This window comes from Sceloporus occidentalis, unplaced genomic scaffold (genome assembly GCF_023333645.1).
Source record: "Sceloporus occidentalis isolate IW3139 unplaced genomic scaffold, rSceOcc1.0.p SCAF_64, whole genome shotgun sequence".
Lineage (NCBI taxonomy): Eukaryota > Metazoa > Chordata > Lepidosauria > Squamata > Phrynosomatidae > Sceloporus > Sceloporus occidentalis.
The window spans coordinates 2,263,854-2,291,650 of record NW_028317044.1 but is presented as its reverse complement, the minus strand read 5'-3'; the positions used below and the strand labels follow the sequence as shown (position 1 = coordinate 2,291,650).

The following is a 27,797-nucleotide window of genomic DNA, read 5'->3' as shown; positions in this document are numbered from 1 at the left end:
CGCTGCCTTCAGAAACAAGGGAGATCCTGGATGTGTATTCAGAGTCACCCTCCATTCATGCAAGCCAACAGATTTTGAAACTGGGTTTCAAGAGGAAGCACATAGCTTATGTGCGTGTGGGTGAAGGGGCAGGGTTAGCACCCAAAGACTGTTCTAGAAGCTTCCCAACATCTCCACGCAGGAGCAGGAGACTCATAGTGTGAGTCACAGAGACCACAAAGAAGATTCATTTCACAGACATCATCATCACTGAGGTCCCTTGGTGATGAGGTCCATCAGATGGAGGTCCATGATGCAACCTGGGCATCAACGAATATGTGACGTCTGGATGAGAGATGGAGGCTTAGAATCACAGAGTTGGAAGAGACCACAAGGGTCATCCAGTCCAAATCCCTGCCATGCAGGAGCTCACAATAAAGCACCCCTGACAGATGGCCATCCAACCTCTGTTTAAATAGTGTAAATAGCTATTACACTCAGGAGGTTCCTCCTAATGTTGAGGTGGAATCTCTTTTCCTGTAGCTTGCACCCATTACTCTGGATTCTACTCTGTGGAGCATCAGAAAACAAGCTTGCTCCGTCCTCAATATGACATCCCTTCAAATACTTAAACAACCTATCGTATCACCTCTTAACCTTCTCTTCTCCAGGCTAAACCTACCTAAGACCTTCAAGCTGTGGAGGAACCTGAACTTGCATTTCCCATTTCCACAGGCTAGTAGTGCTACACCATGTTGTTTCTTGCCAAAGGCTGTATCCTGGGCCCAATGATCTTCAGCTGGGGTTTTGGTACGGTTCTGAAACTGGCTATGAGGCATCCAGAACGAACAGAAGAGAGGGTGCTTACCACCGAGGGGAGAGCAGCTGAAAAAATACTGTAAGGTAAAGTCAGAAGAGGTATGTATTTAAGAAAATAATCATTAAAAAGAAAACCCAAGGGAAGGAAGCAGCGCTGAGTAATTCCTGGTAGATGAACAATTTATTTTTGGTTACAAAGGGCATGGATAGCTTGGAGGTTGGGGGACGGTCGGGAGATGAGAACATGCTTAAAGCTTATAGTTATGCATCACTCTGGGTCAAGCACCAGAAAAAGGAAGGAAGGAAGGAAGGAAGGAAGGAAGGAAGGAAGGAAGGGACTGCTAGATGGTCATCCAGCTTCTTTTTAAAGACCTCCAAAGCAGGAGACTCCACCACACTCCAAGCTATTTAACCGCCATGGCTCCATCCTATGGAAACCTGGGATTTGTAGCCTGTCGTGGCACCAAAGCTCTCTGACAGAGACTGGCCAAGTGTCGGCCCCGAACTACTACAATTCCCAGAATTCCACAGCACTCAACTATGGCAGTCCAAGTGGTATCACTTATTATTATTTCCTCAGCGTGGTTGCGGCCTCAATGGCTATAACTGTCAATGCCCATCTTTCAGTAAGGGTTTCCCGAGCGAAAAGAAGGCCTCTTGGCATTAAAGGTAAGGATCCCTTCCTAGGCTCAAATCTGTTATTCCTGACTAAAGAAAACCCGCCACGTCGGCAGAACTTTAAAAAGCGCTTCATCATTGAAAAATGATAAAAATGTTCGAAGACGCAAATACAGTGTATTGTTTGGGCTGGAACAATCTCAGTCTGTAGGACTAGGCTAGCAACATATTTGGACATGAAATTTGTGCAAATATTCATATTTACGCAACTATCTTTTCAATGGTGTGCGGTCACCACAAGCAATAAAGGTACCCTTTGCATATATTCTTATGTTCCTCTCACGAAGGCGGCAGCATCCATTATGTTCAGCAATGCATCTTGAGTGTTGGCAAACTTATCGAAGTCTCATGATTCTGGCCATTCTCCCATCAAAAACCTACTAAACACAACTCAACTCAACACCGATCTATTCAGCTTCTATAAATAAGTCTCTCATATCTTGAGTCAGAGGTAATAGCAGAGGAAGCTTATGGCAGGAGGAAGAACCTCCAATCAATCGATCGATCAATCGATCAATTGATTTATAGCCCACCTTTCCCCCAATAAAGACTGGAACCCTGCAGGCTGTCAAAACAGGTCTGTCAATACCAGTCCCGCGTTCGCTGAGATTGTGCAAATGATTTAGGTTTATTGAAACGACTTCCAATGAAGAGTTGCAAATGTACCCCTTGGCCATGAATAGAAAATTCAGACGCATCATTCATATGTATTTATTTTTCTCAACAAAGCTACCTAGACTTTTAATAACAGCACAAATCATCCACATGTTTTGGAAAGCGAATCCAGATGTTCATGTGCAACAATGAAAAAAAAACCCAGTCTTAGCCACAGCTGCCTAAATTCTTAAGAAGGTCTTGCTTAAAAGACCGTCACCAGTTCAAAAAACAATATAGTCAAGAGCTCAATCTTAAGCCGGCAAGACTCCTTAAAACGGACCGGGTGCAAACCCTGCCGAAGACGTAAAGAGAGACAAAACTAGTTTTTGCAATGAGCAAAAAAAGAAAAACAAAACCGCGGATGCGTTTTTCCACACTTCGTTTTGGCCAAGAACAAAAGCACAGTATTTCTAAAAAAGCCCCGGGAGCGGCGCTTGCCAACTAAAACACCTACCGCGAATTTAGTAATGGCCCAAGCAAACATAAATTACGGAGCCAGACGTTTTAAAAGGGGGAAAAATTGATTTATCGTCACGCTGGAGACACGACAGGATAGCAGCGTAATTTCATTTTTCCATATATTCATCAACACCGAAAGTGCGTTAATTCAAAAAGAATCCGGCCATAAAAGCCACTCTTCGTCCCTCGGTTCCTCGCACGTTCTTTAATTCACTCACAAACGGTTGTCGGGGGGCAACTTTAACACAAGGCAGGCATAATACAATGGTGGGATGGTTGAGGGGGGGGACTCTTTTCTTGCGATGGAAAGACCAAGTTTGGCCAACATCCGGTTCCTTGAATCTCCTGGAGCATTTTGAGCAAAGAAAACCTTCTGCATGGATACAGTTTTGGCCAAAACTCAGGGGTATGATGGATTGCTATGAGGAACAAGATGCTCCTTGTGACCCACGATTCACCTTCAACATGGCATAGGCGCCTAGGTATGAAATTTATGACACAATCCATGGATTTGGCATCTGGCGGTGCATTGTTATTCCCACGCAAAGATTGGGAAAAGGGGCCCATTTGCTCCATGCTCCTCAAAGTGCCCAGATTCAGAAGATTCTGGATTCAAATAACTGGGACATTTCTAGTTGGAGCATAAAGGTCTTCTGCCTTCTGCAAAAGGAGCAGAGGATGAAACCAACCTGTTCTCGCTCTCCTTTCAGCAAACCGAACAGAGGCAAACTTGATGGCGATAAACCTGTGCAAGCATGCAATACGAGACCAAACAAAGTGGGCTCCAGATCTTTCAAAAGGTTGTAGCATAAAAGGAAAAAAGATTTGACGTCTCAGACAAAGCAGAGCCTGGAACGTTATTGCTTATATTGCTTCTAAAAGTTCTTCATTGCAGTTATACTTCCCTGGTTCAAAGTAATTGTAAGTCAGAGTTATACGTCTGTGGCCCAAAAGTAGTTCAGAGGATGCTGGCATGGAAGAGAGTGGGGTACATTCTCTGAAGATGCCAGCCACAGATGCTGGCGAAACGTCAGGAAGAAACTCTTCTTGAACATGACCACACAGCCCGAAAAACCCACAAAAAAGTATGGATGCCGTCCATGAAAGCCTTTGACTTTCTTGGATGAAGGATGAAGCAAAGGTATCGTTTTCCTTTGCTTCATCCTTAGATCCTTTGCTACATATCCCTAAGTTTTACCCTCGACTTATCCATGCGTCATATCAAAATCCATGATTTTGGCCCCCGAATCTGCCCTTGACTTATACATGAGGTCGACTTACAGTTGAGTATAAAGAGTTAAGTACAGTAATTTTTAACATGCCCGTTCAAAAGTAACTTGGTTATGGAGAAATGTTTTAAAAATTGAATGCCACAAGCAATTGGTATGCAGTACAAAAGGTTTTCCTCGCACCCACAGCCGAGAAGCGCAAGGGACAGTACAAGTCAGCACTTGCACTGCAAGGCATTGCTCCTCCACTTAGTAAGGCTGCATGTATCCCTGTAACTATATCAAGTATAAAGTTGCAGTTCCAGCACAAAGGGCACAGAGCTACCCCAACCTTGCGGGGAAGCTCTGATAGTTAGAAAGGATAGATTAAAATGTTAAGTAAGAAAATATCTCCTTATTCAACAACCCGGAAGGAGACAGGTTTGTGGTTGTTGTGTGCCTTCAAGTCGTTTCCAACTTACGGTGACTGGGGTTTTCTTGGCAAGTGCCTTCAGAGGGGTTTGCCATTGCCATCCTCTGAGGCTGTGACTTGCCCAAGGTCCCCCAGTGGGTTGACATGGCTGGGCCCAGATTCGAACCCTGGTCTCCAGAGTCTAGTTCCAATGCTCAAGCCACTACGCCACGCTGGCTATCATTTATTAAGTGCCCAATTCCAAGCCCTATAGCTAATTTCATCTCCATATTGCAGGTGGGAGGGAGTCAAACATCAACCCCATCCACAATTCACCTTTGTATAGTTTTCTCAAATGTTGAATTGGAGCAGGAAAAGTCCATTAAGGCTATCACTCAACGGCGGGGATGGGAGAGAATTTTAGTCTAATTAAATAAATACAGCCATTGACCTAAAGCATTGCCATGGCACAAAAATGATTTTAGAGCTGAAAATGCAAATATATATATATATATATAATGTAAATTAACCAGATGCCTCTTAGGTAGTTCTAAGGCGAAGAGGGTGAGATCATCATGCGCTTTCCGGGAGAAAAACTTCCCCGCGGTTCAAAATTTCCATTTACTTCGGAGAGAACCTGGGGGTCAGTGGGGGGCCATCGCCGTTTTGGAAGTGTTCAGGTGCTCTGTTTGAAAGCTCATTTATTCCTCCTCCTGTCAACTTGCACAAGATCCTCTTTTTCCAGGCCGGTTCGGAGCTGTTTATGCTCAAGACGCACTTACCGCCTGGTTATGCTCAAACGCTCCCCTTGGATTCAGGCTGGATGTGACCACCAGCCCCAAGAAAAACAGATGCCACCTGGACATTCAAAGGCCATTCTGTCGCTTGCACATTTTCAGGCCAGAACTACTGCCATATTTTCACCACCAACTATCACATTTTCTATGATGCGGGAATGAATTAGTGGGCCCCTCCAGACCACATAAAACTACTCAGAGACAAAAGCAGAAGGTGCTCCACCATGATGGATGCTACAACACCATTGATGGCAGTGGTGCCCAAACTTTGGTCTTCCAAGTATTTTGGACTTCAACTCCCAGAAACCCCAGCCAGCTTTGCTAACTGTTAAGAATTTTGGGAGCTGAAGTCCAAGACTTCTGGACGACCAAAGTTTGGGCACCACTGATCTACAGTGACCAACTCTAGGTGACCACAAGTTCTCCCAGGCTTCTGTGCTGGTGGGAAAATGTTCACATCTGGACCTGTGGCACACTATAATTTACCATTACAACATTAGGCCCAACTAATTTGAAGCTAAAGATCTGACACAGCGTTTCCCAAACCATGATCCTCTAGGTGTTTTGGTCTCCAACCTTCAGAAGTCCTAGCCAGTTTGGCCAAAACAAAGGAATTCTAGGAGCTCACGTCCAAAACATCTGGAGGACCAAAGTTTGGGAAACATTGATGTGACAGTAGGTAATATCAACAGGTGAAATATACTGAGGTCATACTTCTAACAGTGATACTGGATGCACAGACTGCCAAACCTTCAATAGTCGAGCACCCTTGGTTTCTGAATGGAGACATAGGACACACTTCTATTGGTGAAATGATTTGGCATATCCTAATAATGTGGTCCCTCCACATTCGCTGGGTTTAGGGGTGAAGGAGCCCCGTGAATGTGGGAAAACTGCAAATAAAAAAGCACTATTACAGGAATCTTCAGGTCCTCCAGTGCAACTCTATGATCAACATCTGCCAGGGGTTGATCACAGAGTCATGCTACAAATGCCTAGAGAAGTGCTTTCTCTAGGAACTTGGAGGTTCTCCGGCACAACTCTACGGTCAGAATTGCGCTGGACTTAAGAGATTCCTAGAGAGAACAAATCCGTTAATAATCAAATCCACCAATGTCCAAGCCGCAAATGTGGAGGGCCAACTGCATCAGCATGGCGTAGTGGTTGGAGCGCTGGGCTATGACTCTGGAGACCAGGGTTCAAGTCCCAGTTTGCGCATGAAAACAAACTGGGTGACCTTGGGCAACTCACACACTCTCAGCCTCAGGGGAAGGCAATGGCAAACCTCCTATGTACATATCTTGCCAAGAAAATGCTATGATAGGTTTGCTTGAGGGTCGCCGTAAGTCGGAAACGACTTGAAGGCACACAACTGACATGCAATACCTGTTCCTTGATTTGAAGACAGCAGGCTCAGAGCCCCATGACTTCATGGGGGCAGATATTTTACCATGTTCCAGCCATGCAACTGTCTCATTCAACTCACCCTCTGTGCAAAAAGCCAGCCAGAGTTGCCCACCCCTAAAAGCAGAACAAAGTGCTCCTGAGAGCAGACACTCACAGAGAGAGACAGGACTAGCTTCCCTGCGGGTAGGTCTTTGGGAACTTATAGGATCCTTTCACTCGCAGTGCAATTTCCAGGTTGAGTTTGTTGCAAACAGATTCCGACAGCACCTTAAATGCTAACACATTCATTACAGCTGGAGCTTAGTTCACAAACAGCTCATGTTATAATATATTTCCTAGGTTTTAAAGGTGCCACAAAAACATTTCCCCCCTTAACGCACTCGGGTTTTTTTCTGTCTCAGAGGACAGCGTTTGGGATTTGCCAGACCAAAGGGTTGCGCATCTGAAAGCTGAATCCAGATCAGCCTTTTAAAACATATACTGCTATTCACAAAATCTAAAAAGTAACACAGTCTGTATGAATAATATCCTAAGTATTTATATACTGCTTATTATTCTCAAACAAACCAAGGAGTACTGGAGTTACACTGTACATAAAATATAGTCGGCCCTCCTTATCCGTGGATTTTTTTTATCCACGAATTCAAGCATGCACGGCTTGAAAACACTCCCCCAAAAGTATAAATTCCAAAAAGCAAACCTTCATTTTGCCATTTGATATAAGGGACACCATTTTCTTAGGACACTGTATTCAAAGGGAGTTGAGCATCCACAGATTTTGTTATCCGCAGGGCGATACTGGGACCAAATCCTAGTGGATAGCAAGGAACCACTGGACATAGGAAAATGGTATCTTTTATATAAAATGGCAAAAATTGGAATGTATATTGGAACAGGTTCTTAAAATATTTTCCAGCCATAGGTGCTTGGATCCGTGGATGAAAAATCCATGGATATGGAGGGCTATGTAGTTCTGAATCTAAAGGCTGGAGCCAACCTATGACAGTGATGGTGAACCTTTTCGAGGCCGAGTGCCCAAACTGCAACCCAAAACCCACTTATTGATTGCAAAGTGCCATGTCCCTCTGGCTTTCTAGTAACAAACTCTGGCAAACTCTGTGCTGGGGCGACGGCACAAATGCCCACAGAGAGGGCTCTGAGTGCCACCCATGGCACACGTGCCATAAGTTCGGCATCACTGACCTATGATATCACCAGTTCTAGGCTTGATGGTTTATTTCTTTCTGTTACGGCTTTAGCATTTCGGTGCACATTAACTCTCCAGATTCTCACTTTCCTTGGCAAACAGAACAAAGCCACTGTCGGCCATTTGTGGCCGAGCCTCTCGACTGCCATCTCCGTGGAGGGTTTCAGTTCCTCGGAAGGAGTGCGGAGATGCTAAGTTATCGAGATCAGCCACGTTTTCAAAATGAATAAGGAACGCTTCGATGCGGCGCTGCAGGACCTCTAAGACGTCGCCCAGCTGGCAAAACAAAATGGCTGTTTTTAATTAAAGCCCTTTTTCCTCCCAGATTTTAACACAGTATACATTTCAGGCAGCCTTAATCCTGAAATGGCCAGAACACCCTGTAATTAACTATTACATTAAAGTGACTGGCTGCAGAAAATTCAAACCCATGATATCACCATTATGTAACAGAACTTAATGTACAGCCTGAGAGGAGGCCTTGTCCAGAAACATCACCTTTTGTTACCTGTACACAAACTCTCGTGGCAAGGTTAACTCACAACCGCCACCATCGCCATCCGCACCGACTCCTTATTTAATCCCCAAAGGTTTAGTCTTTCAGCAATCTAGATTTCAACCATTCTTTAAAAGAGAATTAACAAAGGATGTGGTTGCATGGCCAGCTTCACTAGAAGGCAAAAGGCACATTCTGCCAGTCTAAATGCAGTGTTTAACTTAGGCTGCATCCACACTTCAAAAGTACAAATCCCAGGATTCTACAGCATTGAGCCATGGCAAGTAAAGTGGAGTCAATCTGGATTGTTTCTGCAATGTGGATGCAGCCTCAAATTGAAAGATCAGGAACGGCCAAGGGTTTTAACTCTCCTTGGTACAGTGGCGTATCTGCCTCATGTTAATACATAAAATCATAGGGTTGGAAAAGACCACAAGGACCATCCAAGCCCAACCCTCTGCCATGTGGAAACACAGAATCAAAGCAACCCCAACGGACGGCATTTGTGATATATGTTATCATGAAGTCTGGGCCTAGGCTCCAAAAGCTAGCTTTGGGTTGCTTCCCTCAACATCAACATCCAGTTTAGATGGAACCAGGGCTTTTCCTAAGCCAGTGGTTCCCAACCTCTGGTCCTCCAGGTATTTTGGACTTCAATTCCCAGAAGCCTCAGTCATCTTGGCCAATGGTCAGGGATTCTGGGGGTCGAAGTCCAAAACATCTGGAGGAACAAAGACTGGGAACCACTGTCCTAAGCGGAGGTAAAAGGAGCCTGGGGAGCTGTGTATGTATGCATGTGTTCACAGTCAACAAGGGATGGACCACATCTGAAAATAATAATAATAATAATAATAATAATAACAACAACCATTACAACAGTCTTGATCCTGAGATGTTTCCTCCACTTCCATTCATCACAGAGGGACACACAAGGAAAATCAATTGGAAGCCTCCAGTCGCTCTGACATGTAATATATATATATATATATATGGGACTAGTTACTACAGAAAGGAGAAGGGTTTTTTGGAAACACCACACAGTGCCCAAGAAATCCAAACTGCCACACTACAAAACGGGAAGTGAATTGAATTTGCCATCATCTGAGGCCACGCACATGTGAGGCATTTTACAAGAGTCGGATTTAAATATTCCAAATGCATAGTGAAGCAACAACCTGAATGCGCAGCTCGGGCCTAACATGCCAAAAAAACGCTCACAAAACTAGGGTGCCAAGTGACTGAAAGTGCCTTCTGACAAGGTCAACTGGCTTCAAACATAGTTTTGGTAGCAAGCGCTACCAAGCTTCTGCTTCGAGTTGCTGAGAGACGTGGCCTCTGGCACCTGCTCCCAATGCTGTGAAGCATGACCCCTCGAAGAGATATATCCGGCATCAGATGCTTTGTAAGATAAGGCAACCAGACCTCCAGGAGGAGGAGGATCAGCTGACGAAATTGCCAAATTTTCTGTGCCAGCAATGTTTGCTTCTCAAACTAGCCCAAACAAGACCAAAACACAGAAATCAGTGGCCACCAAAGGAAGTGTGTCATAGTTTTTGTGGGTTTTTCGAGCTATATGGCCATGTTCTAGAAGAGTTCATTCCTGACGTTTCGCCAGCATCTGTGGCTGGCATCTTCAGAGAAGTGTGTCGTCTTTCTCCAGCAAGAGCTTTCTCCTAGCAGATGTTCTGCCTCTGCTGCTAAAGCAGCTGGTCCCAATGCCAAGTCTCGGAGGCGGCTGGCCAGTAGCGCCCCATGGGCTCCTGAAGGCACCTCATCTCTTCCTGCAGTTGGGAACGTGACAGCGGGCATCAGCTAAGAGGGTACGGGGCATTCGCCTAATCCAGCCTTTCCATTTTCATCTCCCAAACACACCGGCGGCCATCTCAGAGCGGTAACTGCCACTGACAGTTGAGCAGAGCCGGGCTGTGCTTTGAGGCTCTTCTAAATGCCAATTCACTTTCAAGAGGTTTTGGAGAAGGCTCTTTGGGCACCTTGGGCAGCAGCGTAGGGAGCCAAGACACACTCAGCTGCCAACCTGGGGCAAGACCCTGCTGCCAGAGGAAAAACGGGAAAGGAAAACGCTCCCAAGATACTGGCTGTCCACTGAGACTAAAAAAAACCCCAAAGCATTGGCACTGCCTCACCCTCAACACTGGGAATATGCAGGACAAACTGAGATTGCGAGATGAAATAGACACAACTATAGTTTTGCACAGACTATTTTTGTCACATTGTTCTTCTTGAGATGAATATTTTTTAATGACTGATACCCCAAGAGCTAAGAGGACTGCTGTTTCTCGCATGCGGGCATCAAAATGTGACTGGGACGGCTGGACAGCCATGAAATGTTGGCCCAGTAACATCTCCAATACAGTAGTCATCCCTTATCTTTCGGGGATATATTCCAAGATCCCCAAGTCTGAAACCAGATAGCATCAAACTCTATACCTGTAATGTTATGTTGGCTGTTTGCAGTAATAAACGAAATGAAATGTAATACCTGTAATGTTTTTGGACCATGACTGACTGCAGGTTACGGAAACTGTAAAGAGCAAAGCCATGGATAAGCAGGGGATGAAATTATATCTTTGGATCTGAAACCATGGAAAGCAAAACTTCCAATAAGGGTGGACTACAGTACCTATCTACTCCCTGATTCAATCTAGAATTGAAGAGTCTACTCCTGTCAAAGACTTTCCGAGCCTTTTTGGAATCAAAGCCTGGTCTCCAGAGTGGTATAGTCCAAGCCTCAAACTACTACGCCAGGAATGTTCAAATCAGTTTAATGTCACAGGGCTTTGCAGTGTTTTATTAATTTTTACATTGTGATTTCATTGGTTAAAAAGTTTGGTATTAGCAAAAAATGTATGTGTATATAAAACACCTACGGCGTCAGACAAATATAACGTCTCTCCATAGGTCACCAAACAGATAAGTTGGGTTTTAAATGAGTGTCACGCTTAAAGTGGAATACTGAAGTTCCTTGCAACTGATCTTGTGAATCTTTCCATCTTTCTCTACAGTTTCTTCCTTGGCTATCTATGGCGATACAAGTTGTCACCAATCTTGTAAATCACCTGAGAGAGCACAAGATGGCCCTGTCGGTTCTCCATGCCAGAGTCACATCCTCCGTCTTTGGATGAAGTGACTACAAGCATCAAGCACAGGGCCACTGGTTTTAGTCAAAGGAGTCTCTCCCCTCCCTATTTACCTGATCCCACTTTAAAGGTTAGTTCTTTAGGGAAGTGCACACAGTAAAAGCACATAGCTTACTTTTCAGGAGCTGATGAATGAGAGTTGATAGCTTCTCTTGGAGTTAAACTACAGATAGCTTCATTCACATACACACCCCGAGACACACATATGTACAAGTTCATTGTTCGGCTTTCCAAATCTGAATACATAGCCAAACCATTCAAAGAACCAATGACCAGTTGTGTACATACTCATACGTGTCTGAAAAGTGCATGTGCACACACGAAATACTTTTACACTGCTGAACAAAAGTTTGATGCAGTGCAAGAGGCTTACTGAGTCTTAATGTCAGAGGCTGGTGATCCCAAAAGACCAACAAAGCCAGAGTGGACTCATACTACCATTCCAAAATGACGAAACATGCTATATGTTTTTTTCCTTTCGTCCTTGCTGTCTATGACTGCCGTGCTAAAGAAAACAAAGTCCAGTTGGGTCAAAAGAGTTAGAAAACCAATCTTGTTTAGAACTGGGTGTCCCTCACTCGCTCAAACCTCCAACACAAATGGCATGGATCAGGGATCAGGAGACTATCTAGCTCAGGAGAGCCATGTTATCAAAGCAGTTGACACAGGTTTGCTGTGGTCCTTGAGTCAGAGGACAATTTCTTTGCCAGCATCCCAGTACCAAAGTTCCTATTACAAAGTTTCCCAACCTGGGTCCAATTCAGACGCTTCAGACACACATCCCCTTATCCTGATCAGTAGACGGTGAAAGAAACTGTAGGACAAAACTCAGAGGAGCCTAGGTTGAGAGCAACACCGTACATTCCTTTCTAATCCCCAAAACCATCATCTACAAATCCTCTTTCCTCCACGCTGTTGGAAAGGCAAAAGATTCCCTCTCGCGCCTCCAACAGCGTTCAAATACAAGGAGAGGCAAACAAAGGGACCTACTGACCACAACTCACAAAGCAAGAAGAAGTCATCTTCTGAAAGAAAGCATTTCCAAAAACCTCGACAGGCAAACAGATTTCTGAACACATGCCTGATCCATATGCCAAGACTGACAAGGTTGACGCTAGCAGCTCTGAGTCAGGTAAGAGTACTCTCAGCCCCACTATCTGTGATTCTCTGAAAGAGAAATATGGAGAACTGGACCAGGAACCTTCAAAGAAAAGCACATGTTCTGCCTCGGAAAGGTAAGCTGTAAAAATGTAAGAGGAAAAAGCAGGAAGATAGATGGACTGCATGCTCACATCTGCGCAACTCATGTACCCACGAATGGCACAGCCATTCCCAATCTGAACCTGTTGATTCTGTTTTCAGGGCGACACCTCCACAAGGAAAAGCCTATCGACTGTAGCTTCCAGCCATGAAGATTGTAATCCTACCGTGTGCAATCCAGATAATGCATAAAGATAAGGCAATGAGGTAATTTTACCATGCTGCTGATCTCTCACGTTTCAAATTGGTCACAGGAGCTTAGCAAACGGCACTTTGGCAGGATTCCTATTGCAAAATGGCATGGCTGCGACAGATGACTCACGGTCCATACAGCCAACTATTCTGCACATCCTTCGTGAAACATCAAGGACTGTATTCAAGACTGGTTTAAACAGTGGCACAAGTGAAGTATGTAACTTCGAAGGTAAGCCGATATCCAAAATTGATCAGGATATGCATCTTTTCATGCATGGTGCCCTTCGGATCTGCAGCTATAGCTCAGCAAATCAGAAGTGCGACAAGTAGGAGAGGGCTGTTTGTTCAACCAAGACACATAAAACAAAACTAAAAAAGGTGCAACATCAATGTTTCCATCCTCTAAAACACTCACAAAAAAATAAAAATGAAGCGTATCAATTCAAATCACTGTTTTTAAGAAAGAGAAAATAAAGCACGCTTAAATGCAGCTAAAAACTTCTTTCGAACTAATTCAAAACTTTACTTGAAAATGATTTCATGGAATCGATGTGTTTCCCTTGCGACACTATTTAAATGTTAAGAGAAACAAAGGAAGGATGTCACTGCTGTGGTTAACAAAGCCATGTCAGCAAACCCTAAAACCTGTGCTTTAGACGTACGGATATTTCTTCGCTATTGTAATCTGAAAAGGTTCATTAAAAGAATGCCCATTTGAGCAGTTAACTATGTAATTTCAAAATGAAGTAAGTGATATACAGTGGGCTCTGCACCACACTGGATGGTCTGTGGATCGTCGCACTCCATATTATCCAATGGAGGATCTTGCACACATTGAACCATTGCAACCACTGAATAATATGGGGCCTGAATGGCCATGTTTTTTCCCATCCATGGAAGGAGCGGAACTGAACCTTCATGGATGGGAAGGGACCACTGTACTCACCAATGGCAAGCGACAAGTCCAAGGTATAATCTTGAAGAATATGATACTTGAATGTATTGCAGTAAGAACTCCAGCATGCCTGCTGATAGGCAAGAAAAACGGAGCCTTGTAGAAGCCACATCACTACTCACCTCTGGTGTGTTCTTCTTGAACTCGCGGCTTTGTTCAATAAGTTTCTTCCTTGATTGTTCACTTTCATCTTGTCGGTTAGCCAAGACCGTCGCTGTGGCGTCAAGCTCCCTCTGTCAACACAAAAAGAGACAATATACTTTAACTACACACAGATCCCTTTCAAAAGTAAATCCGGATGAACCTGATTGTGAAATCGCCTGGACCTCAATATCCAAGCGCAACGAGCATTAACTTCAAATATGTCCCATTGGCCATCGCTCACATAAAGTCTGCTGTTTGTTGTTGACTGTCATCAAGTCAACCCTATGAATGAGGGACCTCCAAGTAGTCAGGTCCTCCACAACCCTGCTCAGGTCCTGCATACTCAAACCACCATGGCTTCCTAGATTGAGTTTTTCCATCTGGAATGTGGTCTACGTTTTTTCCTACTGCTTTCCACTTTACCAAGCATTACTGTCTTTTCTAATGAATGACGTCTCCTCCTGAGAAGGCCAAAGTACAACAGCCTCAGTCCAAAAAGCTCAGTGTGAATGCAAACCCTCATAAACCAAGACCACATCTCAGACACTGCCTTGCCACGTCATAAAACACAAATCCAGATTAGAACCGGAAGGGGTTTTACATCTCTCAGCTTTCCAATGTACAAGAACTTGATCCCTTGAGAGCGGAGGTCCCCTTGGCCATGTCTTGTTTCCAAATCCATCAAAAAGATGCGACTATTTTCTCTTACTGAAGATCGACTTCAATGAGGTCTACATCAAAAATACAGTGAATCCATAACCCTCTTGGACTAGAAGTTGATATGATCTAAGTCTACTAGGCTCCTTCTTCTACACTGGCCACACTTCCATTAAACACTGAAATGGGGACACACAAAACAACCTAGTTAGGAGATTAACTCTTCCAGAAAAGAAGAAATTCATCTTCCAAGATAATTCTGAGCACCCTGAAGCCTCCTCTCTGGACTACAACGACCAACGCTGACTCTGGGAAGAAAAGGAGCTGAAAACTAAACCATCTGGAAGGCCATTGGGTTACGGAAGGCTTGTCTAATTTCTGCGCATGTTTTAGAAATGCACAACAAACCATGAGACAAGGCCTGGCCCAAGTGCTCCAGTTCGGTGGCAGTCGGTTTCTGAACCGCCCTCTAATGTTTTCTCCATCTCTCTCTCTCTCTCTTTGCTGTATTCTCAGCACTAAATTCAAGTATGTGCTCCGCATCCCACGAAGTCAATAGAAGTTATGTTATGTACCTTTGGGGAGGATTTGCCTCTAGATTTTTCTTTACTTCTAATCGATTTCCTTTCATTGCGAATAAATCTGATGTTCATGAGAAGCGAGAAAAACAACTCACTGGCGAGGCAAGAGACGAGCGAGAGGCCGGGCCCATCTCCTCCAATAACGCCGGCGTTACAACTCAATCCTGGCCTGCAAAATCTCAAGCCAACTTTCCACGGCAAAAAGGCAACAGCAAATACAGCGCTCCCAAAAGGATGAACCCAAGGAGGAGTATTTCCAGGTGACAGAAGGGCTTGTTTCAGGTTGCTGAGATGGGTTGTTTCCTCTGATCGGGGACATACAGTTGTGCAACTACAGCTAACTAAGATGCTTATGAAAATGAAAATAAGTAAGGAAATGGAGGGCAGAAGCAGGCTGTTTAAAGAAGTGATGAGGGAATGCAAATACTCTATACCAGTGATGGCAAACCTATGGCACACGTGCCAGAGATGGCACTCGGAGCCCTCTCTGTGGGCACATGTGCCATCGCCCCAGCACAGAGCTTTTGCCAGAGTTTGTTACTAGAAAGCCAGAGGGACATGGCACTTTGCAATCAATAAGTGGGTTTTGGGTTGCAGTTTGGGCACTCAGCCCCTAAAAGGTTCACCATCACTGGTGAATGCATTAATTTAAGTCTCAAATATCTTTCACAAATATGTAACCCGCATTTTCCACCGATCGCTGATTGCTAGCCTAAGTTTTGATTCTTGATATTGGCACTCGAGAGCTAAGTGCCATTAGAATCAGCTACGATTCACTCCTTGGTACACATACAGAAGCAGGCCGTGCATCCGTTAAAATCAATGCCAAACGTAAGGGGAAACGGCGGGTTTAGTTTTGCTTGGATATAAAAGGGGGAAGCAAAGCAGGGTGTCAATAGATTTTGATCAGGAATGCTACACCAGATGGGGAAAATGGCTATAAAAACAAGGAAATCCCTGAACAGTTGGACAAGCCAGTCTTGAAACGCATCCCAGAGTCAAGAACCGGGAGAGAGAAAGAACATGCACCGAAGAGAACCCCCATGTGGCTAATTGCTAAGCAGAAGGCCTTTTAATATACACACACACACACACAAAATCTGTTAAATAGCAAGATACCAAAATATACACCCCCGCACCACTCCGGCAAGCAGGATTATTCAAAAGGAAACAAGCGTCTGAGGAGGGCCACAATTAATACAGAAAACCCCAAGAGGCAAATTTGATGTCTTTCCAACGCCAAATGAAATGTGCTTCATGTTGCCCATTTGTATAGTGGAAAGTGAGATCTGCAACAATATGTTGCACTTAAGTCCCCAACAGACAGACATGTCCTCTTCCAGGTTAGTCGATTTCGTTCCCTTTCTATTCAGGGTTCCCTTTCCAATATCTAGACCTCTCTACTCCAGAGGAACGGAAGCATAGAATTAAATAAAACCCCACAGCCTTGGAGCTTTCACTGGCATTCTCCCTACCATTCTAGATTTTGCTTTTCCATAATGTTTTGGTACATCCACAGACCTAGTAAATTCCCTACTGGCACCTTCCTTTCATGTGCAAGTGCCATTGCTTTGGCCATACAGGGATTCCCCACTCATTGAATGACTTTCCTCTTTGTTCTTATGTGCTTTCAAGTCATCTGTGACTTATCACAACCTTCCCAGAGGGTCTTCTTGGGAAGATCTCCTCAGAAGAGCTTTGCCATTGCCTCCCTGGGATAGAATAGGCAAGGAAATAGTGGTTGGTCACCAACATCGCTCAAGGTGTTGCATTCATTACCAAGTGGGGATTTTTAAGCTGGTGTGCCCAGGACTAATTCCAAACTTTAACCGCTATGCCATGTTGGCACATTCCAGAATTGTATAATATTTTATAAGGAGCCTTGGTGGCAAAGTGATTAAATGCCAGCCCTGCAGCCACCAGGTTGTGAGTTCGACCCCAGGGCTCCAAGGTTGTCTCAGCCTTACATCCTTTCGGAGGTTGGTAAAATGAGTCCCCGGCTTGTTGGGAGAAATTGGTTTACAGATCGTAAATCGTGTAGAAAGTACTGTGTTTACTGATCAGTGGTATAGAAGTGTAAATGCTATTGCTGTTTCACCCCTGGGGACCAGGAACTCCATGCAAGCTGGCACAGGAGGGAAAGCTCGCTCCAACTTACCTCCACCAGCATCCTTGGCAAAATGCAAAGGATTTGCAATCCTGTTCCTCCTGAACTACAACAGAAACGAAACAAGAAAGAGGAGATGGTGGTAGACGAAACCAGCAAGCAAAGAGGCAAGTAGCCTGTGCTTCGTTTCAAATGCAAAGAAGGGACTTCTCAGGCCGCAGAGAAGGACTGGCAGAGAGTCGCCGGCTACTAACAATACGCAAGCTGGTTAACAAATAAAAATTAACAGGCTAGTGAGGGCCCCTCGGCAAAGATGGCACGCCAGATGGTCCTGCTTGCCAGCCTTCTCTCTGTGCAAGACCTCGAATCGCTGCTGCCAGCCAGAGTCAAAAACACGGATGTCGTAGGGCCAGGCTCCTGAATCAGTCTGGCTCAAACTAACACTTCCGTCATGTCTCTTAAAATAGACTTATCAGTCTATTTTATGACTTTGACCAATGAAGGGAATCGTTGACTATTGAAATACTTTACTGTGAAACACGTTTACATATTAAATGCATAGATTCTTGTGGGTTTTTCAGGCTAGGTGGCCATGTTCTAGAAGAGCTTGTTCCTGTCGTTTTGCCAGCATCTGTGGCTGTCACCAGTGGCTGGCATTCTCTGAAGATGCCAGCCACAGATGCTGGCAAAACGTCAGGAACAAAGTCTTCTAGAACATAGCCACATAGCTCAAAAAACCCACAAGAATCTATGGATGCTGGCCATGAAAGCCTTTGGCTTCACATGTTCAACACACTTTCTAAAAGGTTACTCATGTGCTAACTGACAGAGCAGGAATTTCAATCCAGATGGGTCAAGTTAATTCCCCTTTCTTGCAGGACAAGCTGCCATCACCTCTTAGCACTCCAGGGGGACTTTCATGGGACGTGGGGGATCTTTCTGGACCAAAACAATTTCCAGTTCTAGATCCACACTAACCACACAAAAATGCCACATAAACATGCGTGCGTCCAAACCGATTGGAAACGAAGCCTCCCGCTCCAAGTGTGGCTCTGCGATCCCACAGTCATCCAGAAGCCCCCCATCCAGACAACCCAAAAGGCACAAATGCAAGGCCTGGTCCCAATTGCAACAAACAACGGAGGTTGCAAAGGCAGTGTGGTATGTTGTGTGTGTGTGTGTGTGTTGCCAATCGCTCCCCAGAGTCTGCAGCTGTCTCAATCAATGCCGATTGTCTCTTAATTAGTTCGGTTTTACAAGCCGATGGAGCAGATGACTTCATTCCCCTTCTTCCCCGGTGGAGTAATTCCTCCTTCCAGATGCAGCCACCTACCATATGTGGAAGGCCAAACTGCGGCAGGAGCCGCGGGGGCAAAACCGCCTCCCAACAAAGGGCCCTTTTTCACCGCGGCCCCTTCAGGGGCACCGCAAGGTCGAGTTCTCAGAAAACGCCGCAACTCCCAAGGGCCCGCTTGCCATGAAAGGCTCACACATGCGCCTGCACTCCGAGGTTAAAGGTTGTGTGAACGACTCTGTGTGGCCATCCTTAAGCAGTGTCTTTACTTTACGGGATTAATTACTTGTTTCAAGAAAATATACACAGGCACACATATGCACAGGCTCACCGAGGACCATTCACATCAGTTTTAGCTCCCAACAGCAGATCTGTGGCTACTGCCAGAAGAATCCAAGACCAACACGATTCAGGGTGCTTCGTCATACTTGCATCCCAAAGGTTTTGCATGTACAAAAGCGTGTCCAGAGCACATACAGAGGAGAGTGGCCACAATGGTGAAAGGTCTGGAAACCATGCATCACCATTAAAAAAGGATGTTGAGGAACTGGAGGGTGTCCAAAGGAGGGCGACTAAAATGGTGAAGGGTCTGAAAACTATGCCCTATGAGGAATGACTTAAGGAGCTGGGGATGTTCAGCCTAAAGACGAGAAGGTTAAGAGGTGATATGATAGCCCTGTTTAAATATTTGAAGGGATGTCATATTGAGGAGGAAGCGAGCTAGTTTTCTGCTGCTCCAGAGAATAGGACCTGGAGCAATGGATGAAAGCTACAGGAGAAGAGGTTCCACCTCAACATTAAGAGGAGCTTCCTGACAGTGATTGCTGTTCGACAGCGGAATAGAGAGAGTGGTGGATTCTCCATCTTTGGAAGACCTTAAGTGAAAGTTAAATGGGCATCTGTAAGTTCCTGCATGGCAGGGAGTTGGACTGGATGGACTTTGGGGGTCTCTTCCAACTCTATGGTTCTACGATTCTTCCGCATGCGAGAACAACCTGTACCAAAAAGAGGTTATCTTGCATATTTCTCAGAGTCACTGTCTAATTTTTCAGTGGGCATAGGAGAAAATGTCCCTTCAAGCAATCCCCCTTGAACTTCACAAGCAAACCATACTAATTAAGATGTGCTTTCCTGGAACGGTTTATTCATTTGTGAGATTTATGTCCCACTTTGCAAAGTCAATGGTGACTGCTGTTGCAAATGAGATCAGAGAACTATCAGCAAGTCTCAGGATATAATAAACCTAGTTAACACTGGTTATGGAGCTGGAAGAAGGACCTATGGATTCCACTGACTGTTAATAGAGACAAATGAATGGCTCCTAGAGGGAATCAAGCCGGAACTCTTCCTAGAAGCGAAGGTGACTAACCTTCAAATGCCGTGACCCAATGGAAAAGAAAAGAAGGCTTGGTAAAGAGGAAGGCGGTCAAAAAAAAAGGGAGACCACACTACAGGTGGATTGAGATTTGGTTCAAGCAAGAAAGCCATAGCCATGAGTTTGCACATTCCCCAAGCAGGACTGCTGAAGAGTGGGTTCTTGGAGTCTCTCAATCCTTAAGTCAAAGCCAACTTCACAGCCACTAACTTAAAAAAGGAAGAAGAAAGTTACGCATTCTCTTTTCCAGTCCAAATAAGCCCCTGTCTTGATATTTGAGACTAGAAATCAAAACCCACCTACTTCTACCCATATGGGAATCAGATTTCTTTACCAGTCCTTTAACAAGCTCCCTATGATGCATCAACAGTGATCCGACAGTGAGGGATAAGCTGAACATCAGAATATTTAAAGATCTTTCTCCTTTTGGAAACGTGCAGAAATAAACCTCTGATTCCATTGGAAATGTTCATATAAATATAGAGAGGTTCTTTTTTTGCTGGGTAATGCTGCTAATAAAATCGTGGGTCAAAGATCAATTACGGGAAGAACTCAAGCGTGTCCATCACATTCAGGATCTTCTGAAAGAGACACTCAGAAGAGATGCGCAGCATTACCAGACGCAAAGGAAAGCAGATGTGTATCAGACAAACCATGTAGGAGCCATGCTTATTTTGACATTCTTGAAATTTCACTGCCAACGTACTATTTATCTTTTCAGTGGGAGAGGGAGGATCCATCTGCCATTCAGTCTGAAGCTGTCCGAGACACTTATAATCTCAAAATGTTCAGATTGCAAACTCACTGGGAAACCACCAGACTTGGAATGGGCAGCATTCACTGGGGAAATGGGACCAAGCTTCCTACAAAAGGGATGTGTGCCTTGCCAAAGAAGAGCACCTGAAAAGTGAGGCATTCACTACAATTCAAAGACATACATTGTTGACCACTACATCAAGCTATGCTTTGTACTAGGCCCAGGTCATGTCACATATTGGAGTTTAAATGCGGGAGAGCACAAAACCAAGCTCATTCACGTCCGCACTCCTCTGCTTCTTTCAAACTATCTGCAATCAACTCTGCCAAGCTTTTCTTTTGTACCGAGGCCAGGCCAGAGGAGGAATCAAACTACAGTCATCCCTCCATATTTGTGGCTTTGACATTTGCGGATCTGGTTACTCACGGATTTGATTAATACGTTCTCTCTAGGAATATCTAGGTCCTCCAGCGCAACTCTGTGGTCAACTTTAACTAAAAGTTGCACTGAAAGGCCTAGAGAGAATACTCTACTAGGCCTTTGTAGCTCCTCTGTCGCAGTTCTATGGTCAGTGTCTGTCGGATGTTGACCACAGAGTTGCACTGGAGGACCTAGAGGTTCCTAGAGAGGTGTCCTCTTGGGCAAAACATGGCATTTTTGTTATCTGTGGTTTTCCCATATTCATGGGGGTCTTGTGCCCCTAACCCTAGTGAATAGGGAGGGACAAGTGTACTACACTTGGGTGTAGTATCGTAATGAAAGCAAAACCAACAGGTCCCATGGGTTGGCAAGTTGTGTTGGCGCACATAGATGTGTTACCAACAGCTCACATCCCTGAAATTGTGTTAGAAAATATCCCAGACCACCACAATAGTGAAATCATAAGAACTGGCATCACACCAGTACATATCCAGCTCTATAACAAATCTATTGTGCCCTTACAAGCAACCGAAAAGGGGAAACAACTGTTTCTGATAAATGTATCATTGTAGCTTCTTCAATCTTGCTGACCGTGAAAGATATCGTATCCATTCAGTCCCTTTAAAGTAATTCAGGTCATTTGCTTTCCTCCGATGACCAGCACCCATCGCAAAGTTAGCCATATCTTACTAGTCAAGATCAGTTGGATTTTCTGGGTCGGAGGAACCCAAGCCAACGACATTCTGCCAGTTATTTATGGCATTCTCCAACGCGTTTCCAGCTCCTACGCCGAGAGTATAATTCAAACAGCGCCCAAACTTTTGAATACCCACCGTAAGATTTCGTTTTTATAGGCCATAAACATTAAATCTAAAGGACTGGAATGTAAAAAAAAGTGTTTTAATACTGTATAAATCACTTTTCCCTAGACAGAATAACCCTCTGACGGTTTTAAGGACTGCGATATAAATTTTATGGCAAATTATCTGCATAGAAATTATCTGCCCAAGATGCACTTTTTAATACTCGCGTCTCATTGCCGTAACGCTGCCCATCTTAAACAGTTACCAACTTCGGTCCAAACCAAACATCGACACTCCGGTTAAGTTCAAAATGAATTGTTCTCGCCTTGACAAAGATTATGCTGCCTTTACCACTGCTCCAAGTTTTATCCAAATAATCCAATTTGACACCACTTTAGCTGCCATGGCTCAGTGCTATGAGATTCTGGGATCTGTAGTTTGCTGTGGCACCAGAGCGCTCTGTCAGAGAAGGCTCAATATCTCAGTTTCAAAGCATTGAGCCATGGCAGGGAAAGTGGTGTCAAAGTGAATTATTTCTGCAGTGTGGATGCAACCACTGTTGAATCTAAGGTAAGACACATGTGGATTCTCAAGCAACTTGACAAAGTGGTGTATTTTTGTGCCTACAACTTTGTCGTCATTGTCGTTGTGAGTGCCTTCAAGACCTCTAAAGTTGTGAAGCAGGCCCTAGCTGGAAGTCACAATCTGGTCTGAGGGCATAGTCTACGTATTTTTGTGTGAGCCCCGAGGACACAATGGAAGAACATGGTTTACCACTAAACAGGAGAGAGGCGTCTGGTCTTTCCTGAAGAGCAAAGGCGGTGGAAAATAATGTTTCCTCAAAACCGAACAGAAGAAACTGAATGGATGCTTTGTTATGCGCATGCAAGGGTGCGATGCAAACAAAAAATGATGCCGCTTCTTTGTATGCCATCCAAGGAAGCAATAAAACACAAGGCATATAGTAAATATGTATCTGGAAGCTGACTATTTACTTGCTGCAAACAACCCTGTAAATCTTCAGGCAGAATCTCTCAGTTTTCCATTCGAATACCCAGCTCCGTCCTCGGCTGGTCCTCAGATACTATTATTATGGGCATTAATTACTCAAACATTAAGAGTACAAATTATCACAGTGCCAAGAAATGTTTTAACGAGGCTGAGGAGGAGGCGAGGGAGTAAGTGCTACTTAAGCTTGATTAAAATCTATGTAGATGTATGCATTAGGCAGGAGGAGAGAGGCAATGGCAACCGAGGCGCATCGCTGCTCTCATGCCAACGCAAAACCCCAACCGGCTGAAGGCCACACCTAGACTGCAAGAAGAAGAAACTGCACATCCATTGTATACCCATTTAACTGTCACGTCTTTCCCCAAAAGCATCAATAAAGGTGTCGGGACTTCTCCGAAACCAGTCCACTCAACCCAACCAGTTGCTAGAGTTCGGTGGGAAGGAGGAACGCACATGAAGCTCATATATGAATATGCAGCAGAGGTGTCCTAAGATCTTCACTGGACCCAGCCAAGGTCCAGAAAATTCCTCACTGGCCTGGAAGACAATTTCATGGTCCAAAAGGTGGAGGAGGCAACGAGGGAGTCAGCCGTTTTAGATATGATCCTAACCATCAAGGATGACCTGGTTAATGGGATGCAAGGGGTGGGACGCTTAGGTGGGAGTGACCATGTTCTCCTAGAGTTTGTTATATAGTGTATATATATAAAAGCCAGGCAAGGCTTCACAAATCCTTGCAAATCAAGATATACTTGTGTTAGTCTCTAGAATCGGTATGTAGAGAGATCTTGTAGCACCTTTGAGACTCACTGGAAGAAAGAAGTTGGCAGCAGGAGCTTTACTAGACTCAAGTAGAGAAAAGAGTAATTCCTCAGCTCCATAAAGGTATCATTCTGCCACCTTTGGGGCAAGAACTATAAACATTATTATTTTTATACAAGCGTTCTATTAAGATCCATACAACTTTGAGATACTTTTGGTCCAAGATCATAAATAAAGATTGATTGATATAAAGACCCTGTTCCTACAGCAGACCAAGGAAACAAATACACTCGAACCTCTACATTTGCACAAGATCCCCCATGAAAGTGGGAAAACCGCAAAGTCTTCCAGGGCAATTCTATGGTCAAGATCTGCCAGAAGTTGACCATGAAATTGCTCTGGAGGACCTACAATGCCTAGAGAGGTATTCTCTCTAGGAATCTCTATGTCCTCCCGTGTAACTTGTAACATAGGTTGACAATAGAGTCAAGGCTGGAGGACCCAGAGATTCCCAGAGAGAACCTATCAAATCCATGAATCATCAAATCCACAAAAGCCACAGCTGCAAATGTGGACAGCCAACTGTACATGAGAGTAAACAAAAATGGAACCTGGTTGGATGAACAAGAAGAGCGAGGAAAAACAATAATGTAAGACAGCTGTGGCCAACTGTGGCCCTTGAGGTATCTTTACAATTCCCATCAGCCTTGGCAAGCAAGTAGGAGTGATGGGAGCTGCAGTACAGAAACATCTACAGAGCCATAGCAGCCCACCGTGCAGATCCCAGGCTATGATATTTACAGGTCAAAGCCAGCACAGTGTTTTCAGAGTGAAGAGGAAAGCTGAGGGGTAAATAGGGGACAAACAACAATCCCACTTACAACAGACTGGCATGACAGAGTCATGCCTTGGCATTAAAAGCTGAACGGTGGGCATTGTAAGGCTGACTATGAGCATTATGAATCCAGCTATACTGCCACCAGCACCCTACCACCCTCTTACACAAGGATTACCTGTTCGAAAGCTGGGAACACAATTGACTACTAAAATCGTGGACAAATCCATCCACATTTCCTCTTCAACATACACACATCACTGCCCTCAAAACACACAGCATGGTCAGCTTTATGCAGTGCAAGCAGTGAGTTTGCTCCTGAGACCAACCTTGTTCATTTCTGGATTATATCCTGACCTGGTTTGCTAAAGTTGTCCTATGAGCCACCGCACTACACCACCAGCACAGGATCCGTCCTCACCTCTTGCTCCTTGGTTAGTTTTGGACCTCTGCAAATGAAAAGCTCTCCAGGGAAGAATCTTAAAATGGTGGTGGGATGTCTACTAGCCACGGCTTGAATAGCAAGCCAGCCGTTCTCTTCGTTGGAACTGAAGTGTAACTTTTACCCTAGATGGCACTACAGCTCATCATTATTGTTTCAGCTTAATTGGCCTCCGCTGATAGAAGTAACAGAGCTACAGCATGCCACATTTTTGATCTCCAGAAATCGGAATCCTGTCACATTAAAAAAGCACATCCTTTGTGCGCCTTTGAGTGCTTTGGAACGACTTAAGAAAACCGCCTTTGGATATATGCATCCACCCTGAGCTCTGTACTTCAGACTCTTGGTTAATCCCACTTGCGTCTTTTAACATGTACCATCTCCATGGTCCCGATAAAAGGGGCTATACACACACGCACAACTCCTCGCCCTCGTAAATATGATCTTCTTGCATCGCCTTCCCCCTTTCAAGAAGGTTGAACAGTTGCTCTCTCTACTTAAACACGGTTCAGACTGTGAACACTGGCCATGATGGGAAAGTGTTCCCGAAAAAGGAAGGTAAATGTTGGTTAATTTACACCCATCTTTTCTCTTGACATGGGATCCCAAGTGGGTTTGCAATATGAATTATAAGAAGGGATAGCCAAAGGCACCAGGTCCTGTCTGATCTTGGAAGCTAGGCAGAGTCAGCCCTGGTTAGCACTTGGATGGGAGACTGCCAACAAATACCGGAAGCTGGAAGCGATATTTCAGAGGAAAGCCACCTTAAGAAAACCTTGTGAAATTCATAACCCAATAGGCCACACACACACACACACACACACACACACACACACACACACATCGGAAAACATAACGATAAAAACGTCATTAAGTAACGACTATATTTAAAAATAACTACTCCTTTAGTGTTAAATGATTGCATTGTTGCTTGAAATGGGATTTCAGATTCAAGTCACTACCGGTTAATAGTGGGAGCAATGGATGGATGCTTTATGAGTGTAGCTGGAGGAGACACAAAGGGAAGATGTGCACATTCCTAGATTGGGTTGTGATCTCCAGACCTCCGTTCATTGTGTTGTGTGCCTTCAAGCCGTTTCCGACTTAGGGCGACCCTAAGCCAAAGCGATTTGTTCAGAGGAGGTTTGTCATTACCTTCCTCTGAGGCTGAGAAAGTGTAGACTGCCCAAAGTCACCCAATGGGCTTCGTGGCTGAGCTGGGAATCAAACCTTGATCTACAGAAACTATCCCAGCCATTCAAACCACTATGTCAGGCTGGCTCTACAACCTCAGTTCACAGGAAGCCATTATTTTGCCTATCTCCCTAGTTCTGGCTTGCAACCCTGTACAAAAATATCTCCGTGAGACTCCTAAACCACCTTTGCAGATGAGAAATGGGAATGATTCAGATTATTTTATCAATGGGATGTCGACGCCTAGGCAGGTTTCTACATGTTTTGGAACTATTCCTCAAATTATTATTGTGGGTGCATTGCTGGAGTAGGATGATAAATAGATTGAAATAAATACATCACTGTCCAATGAAGCCCTTCCACGTCTACGTTCTTCAACTGGGTTCCATTAGAAACAAGAACAACCTCCCTTTACTATAAAAATGCCTGAAGCCTCCCCAACCCTGTAGTGACAAATTATCATCACCATCTAAACTATTTCCCAGTCTGGGACTCCAAGTTTAAAAGATCTGTATGGCTTTTAACACCTTGCCTGATGAAGACGCCAGTGGCGCTTCGAAAGCTTGCAACATGTATACACTCATCCCTCCATATTTGTGGCTTTGATATTTGCAGATTTGATTAGTCACGGATTTGGTCGAATATGTTCTCTCTAGGAATACATAGATCCTCCAGTGCAACTCTATGGTCAACTTGAACCAAAAGTTGCACTGAAAGACCTAGAGATTCCTAGAGAGAATACTCTACTAGGCCTTTGTAGCTCCTCCAGGTCAGTCCTATGGTCAGTGTCTGTCAGACGATGACCACAGAGTTGCACTGAAAGACCTGGAGATCCCTAGAGAGAATATTCTACTAGGCCTTTGTAGCTCCTCTAGGTCAGTCCTATGGTCAGTGTCTGTCAGACGATGACCACAGAGTTGGACTGAAAGACCTGGAGATCCCTAGAGAGAATACTCTACTAGGCCTTTGTAGCTCCTCCAGGGCAGTCCTATGGTCAGTGTCTGTCGGACGATGACCACAGAGTTGCACTGAAAGACCTAGAGATTCCTAGAGAGGATACTCTACTAGGCCTTTGTAGCTCCTCCAGCGCAGTTCTATGGTCAGCGTCTGTCGGATGATGAGCACAGAGTCGCACTGAAAGACCTAGAGATTCCTAGAGAGAATACTCTACTAGTCCTTTGTAGCTCCTCCAGCGCAGTTCTATGGTCAGCGTCTGTCAAACGTTGACCACAGAGTTGTGCCGGAGGACCTAGAGATCCCTAGAGAGGTGTCCTCTCTGGTTAAAAACATGGTGTTTTTGTTCTTTGCGGTTTTTCCATATTCACAGGGGTCTTGTGCCCCTAACCCTGGCGAAGATGGAGGAACAAGTGTACTGTGCATTTTGGTTGGCCAATAAAGGTATCACTGTTTGGTGGATCCTGGATGTTATTGGATTTGCTATACGGCCAACACAGCTTTAAAACAGACAGATAGGCAAGTGCAGGCCTGTATTTAGTATCTAGTATTTTTGCTAAAGAAAAAAGAACCACAACATTAAACACACTGACATTTCTGTTTTTACAAAAGCAGGCAAATTAGCAGGCCGGCTACAGCAAGGGAAGCTTTTCGGCGCAAGAGACCTGCCAGCAACAAGAAAGGGGAAGGGAGGAGAGAGAGAGGAAAAAAAACGTCGAAGCGAAGCCAAGGATTCACTTTTGATGCTGGAAAAGCTCCAGTAAAAACTGGTTG

The 27,797-nt window shown here is 44.6% G+C and overlaps 1 protein-coding gene across 7 annotated transcripts in view; it reads right to left on the bottom strand.

Moving 5' to 3' along the window:
- LOC149287104 (protein CASP) overlaps positions 1–27,797 on the bottom strand; it is a 236,500-nt gene that overhangs the window by 168,807 nt on the left and 39,896 nt on the right. For all 7 annotated transcript variants that reach the window (XM_089493440.1, XM_089493438.1, XM_089493441.1 and 4 more), the window contains exon 2: positions 13,810–13,920. In XM_089493440.1, the coding sequence (XP_089349566.1) occupies positions 13,810–13,920 (111 nt within the window). The remainder of the gene's footprint in view (positions 1–13,809; positions 13,921–27,797) is intronic.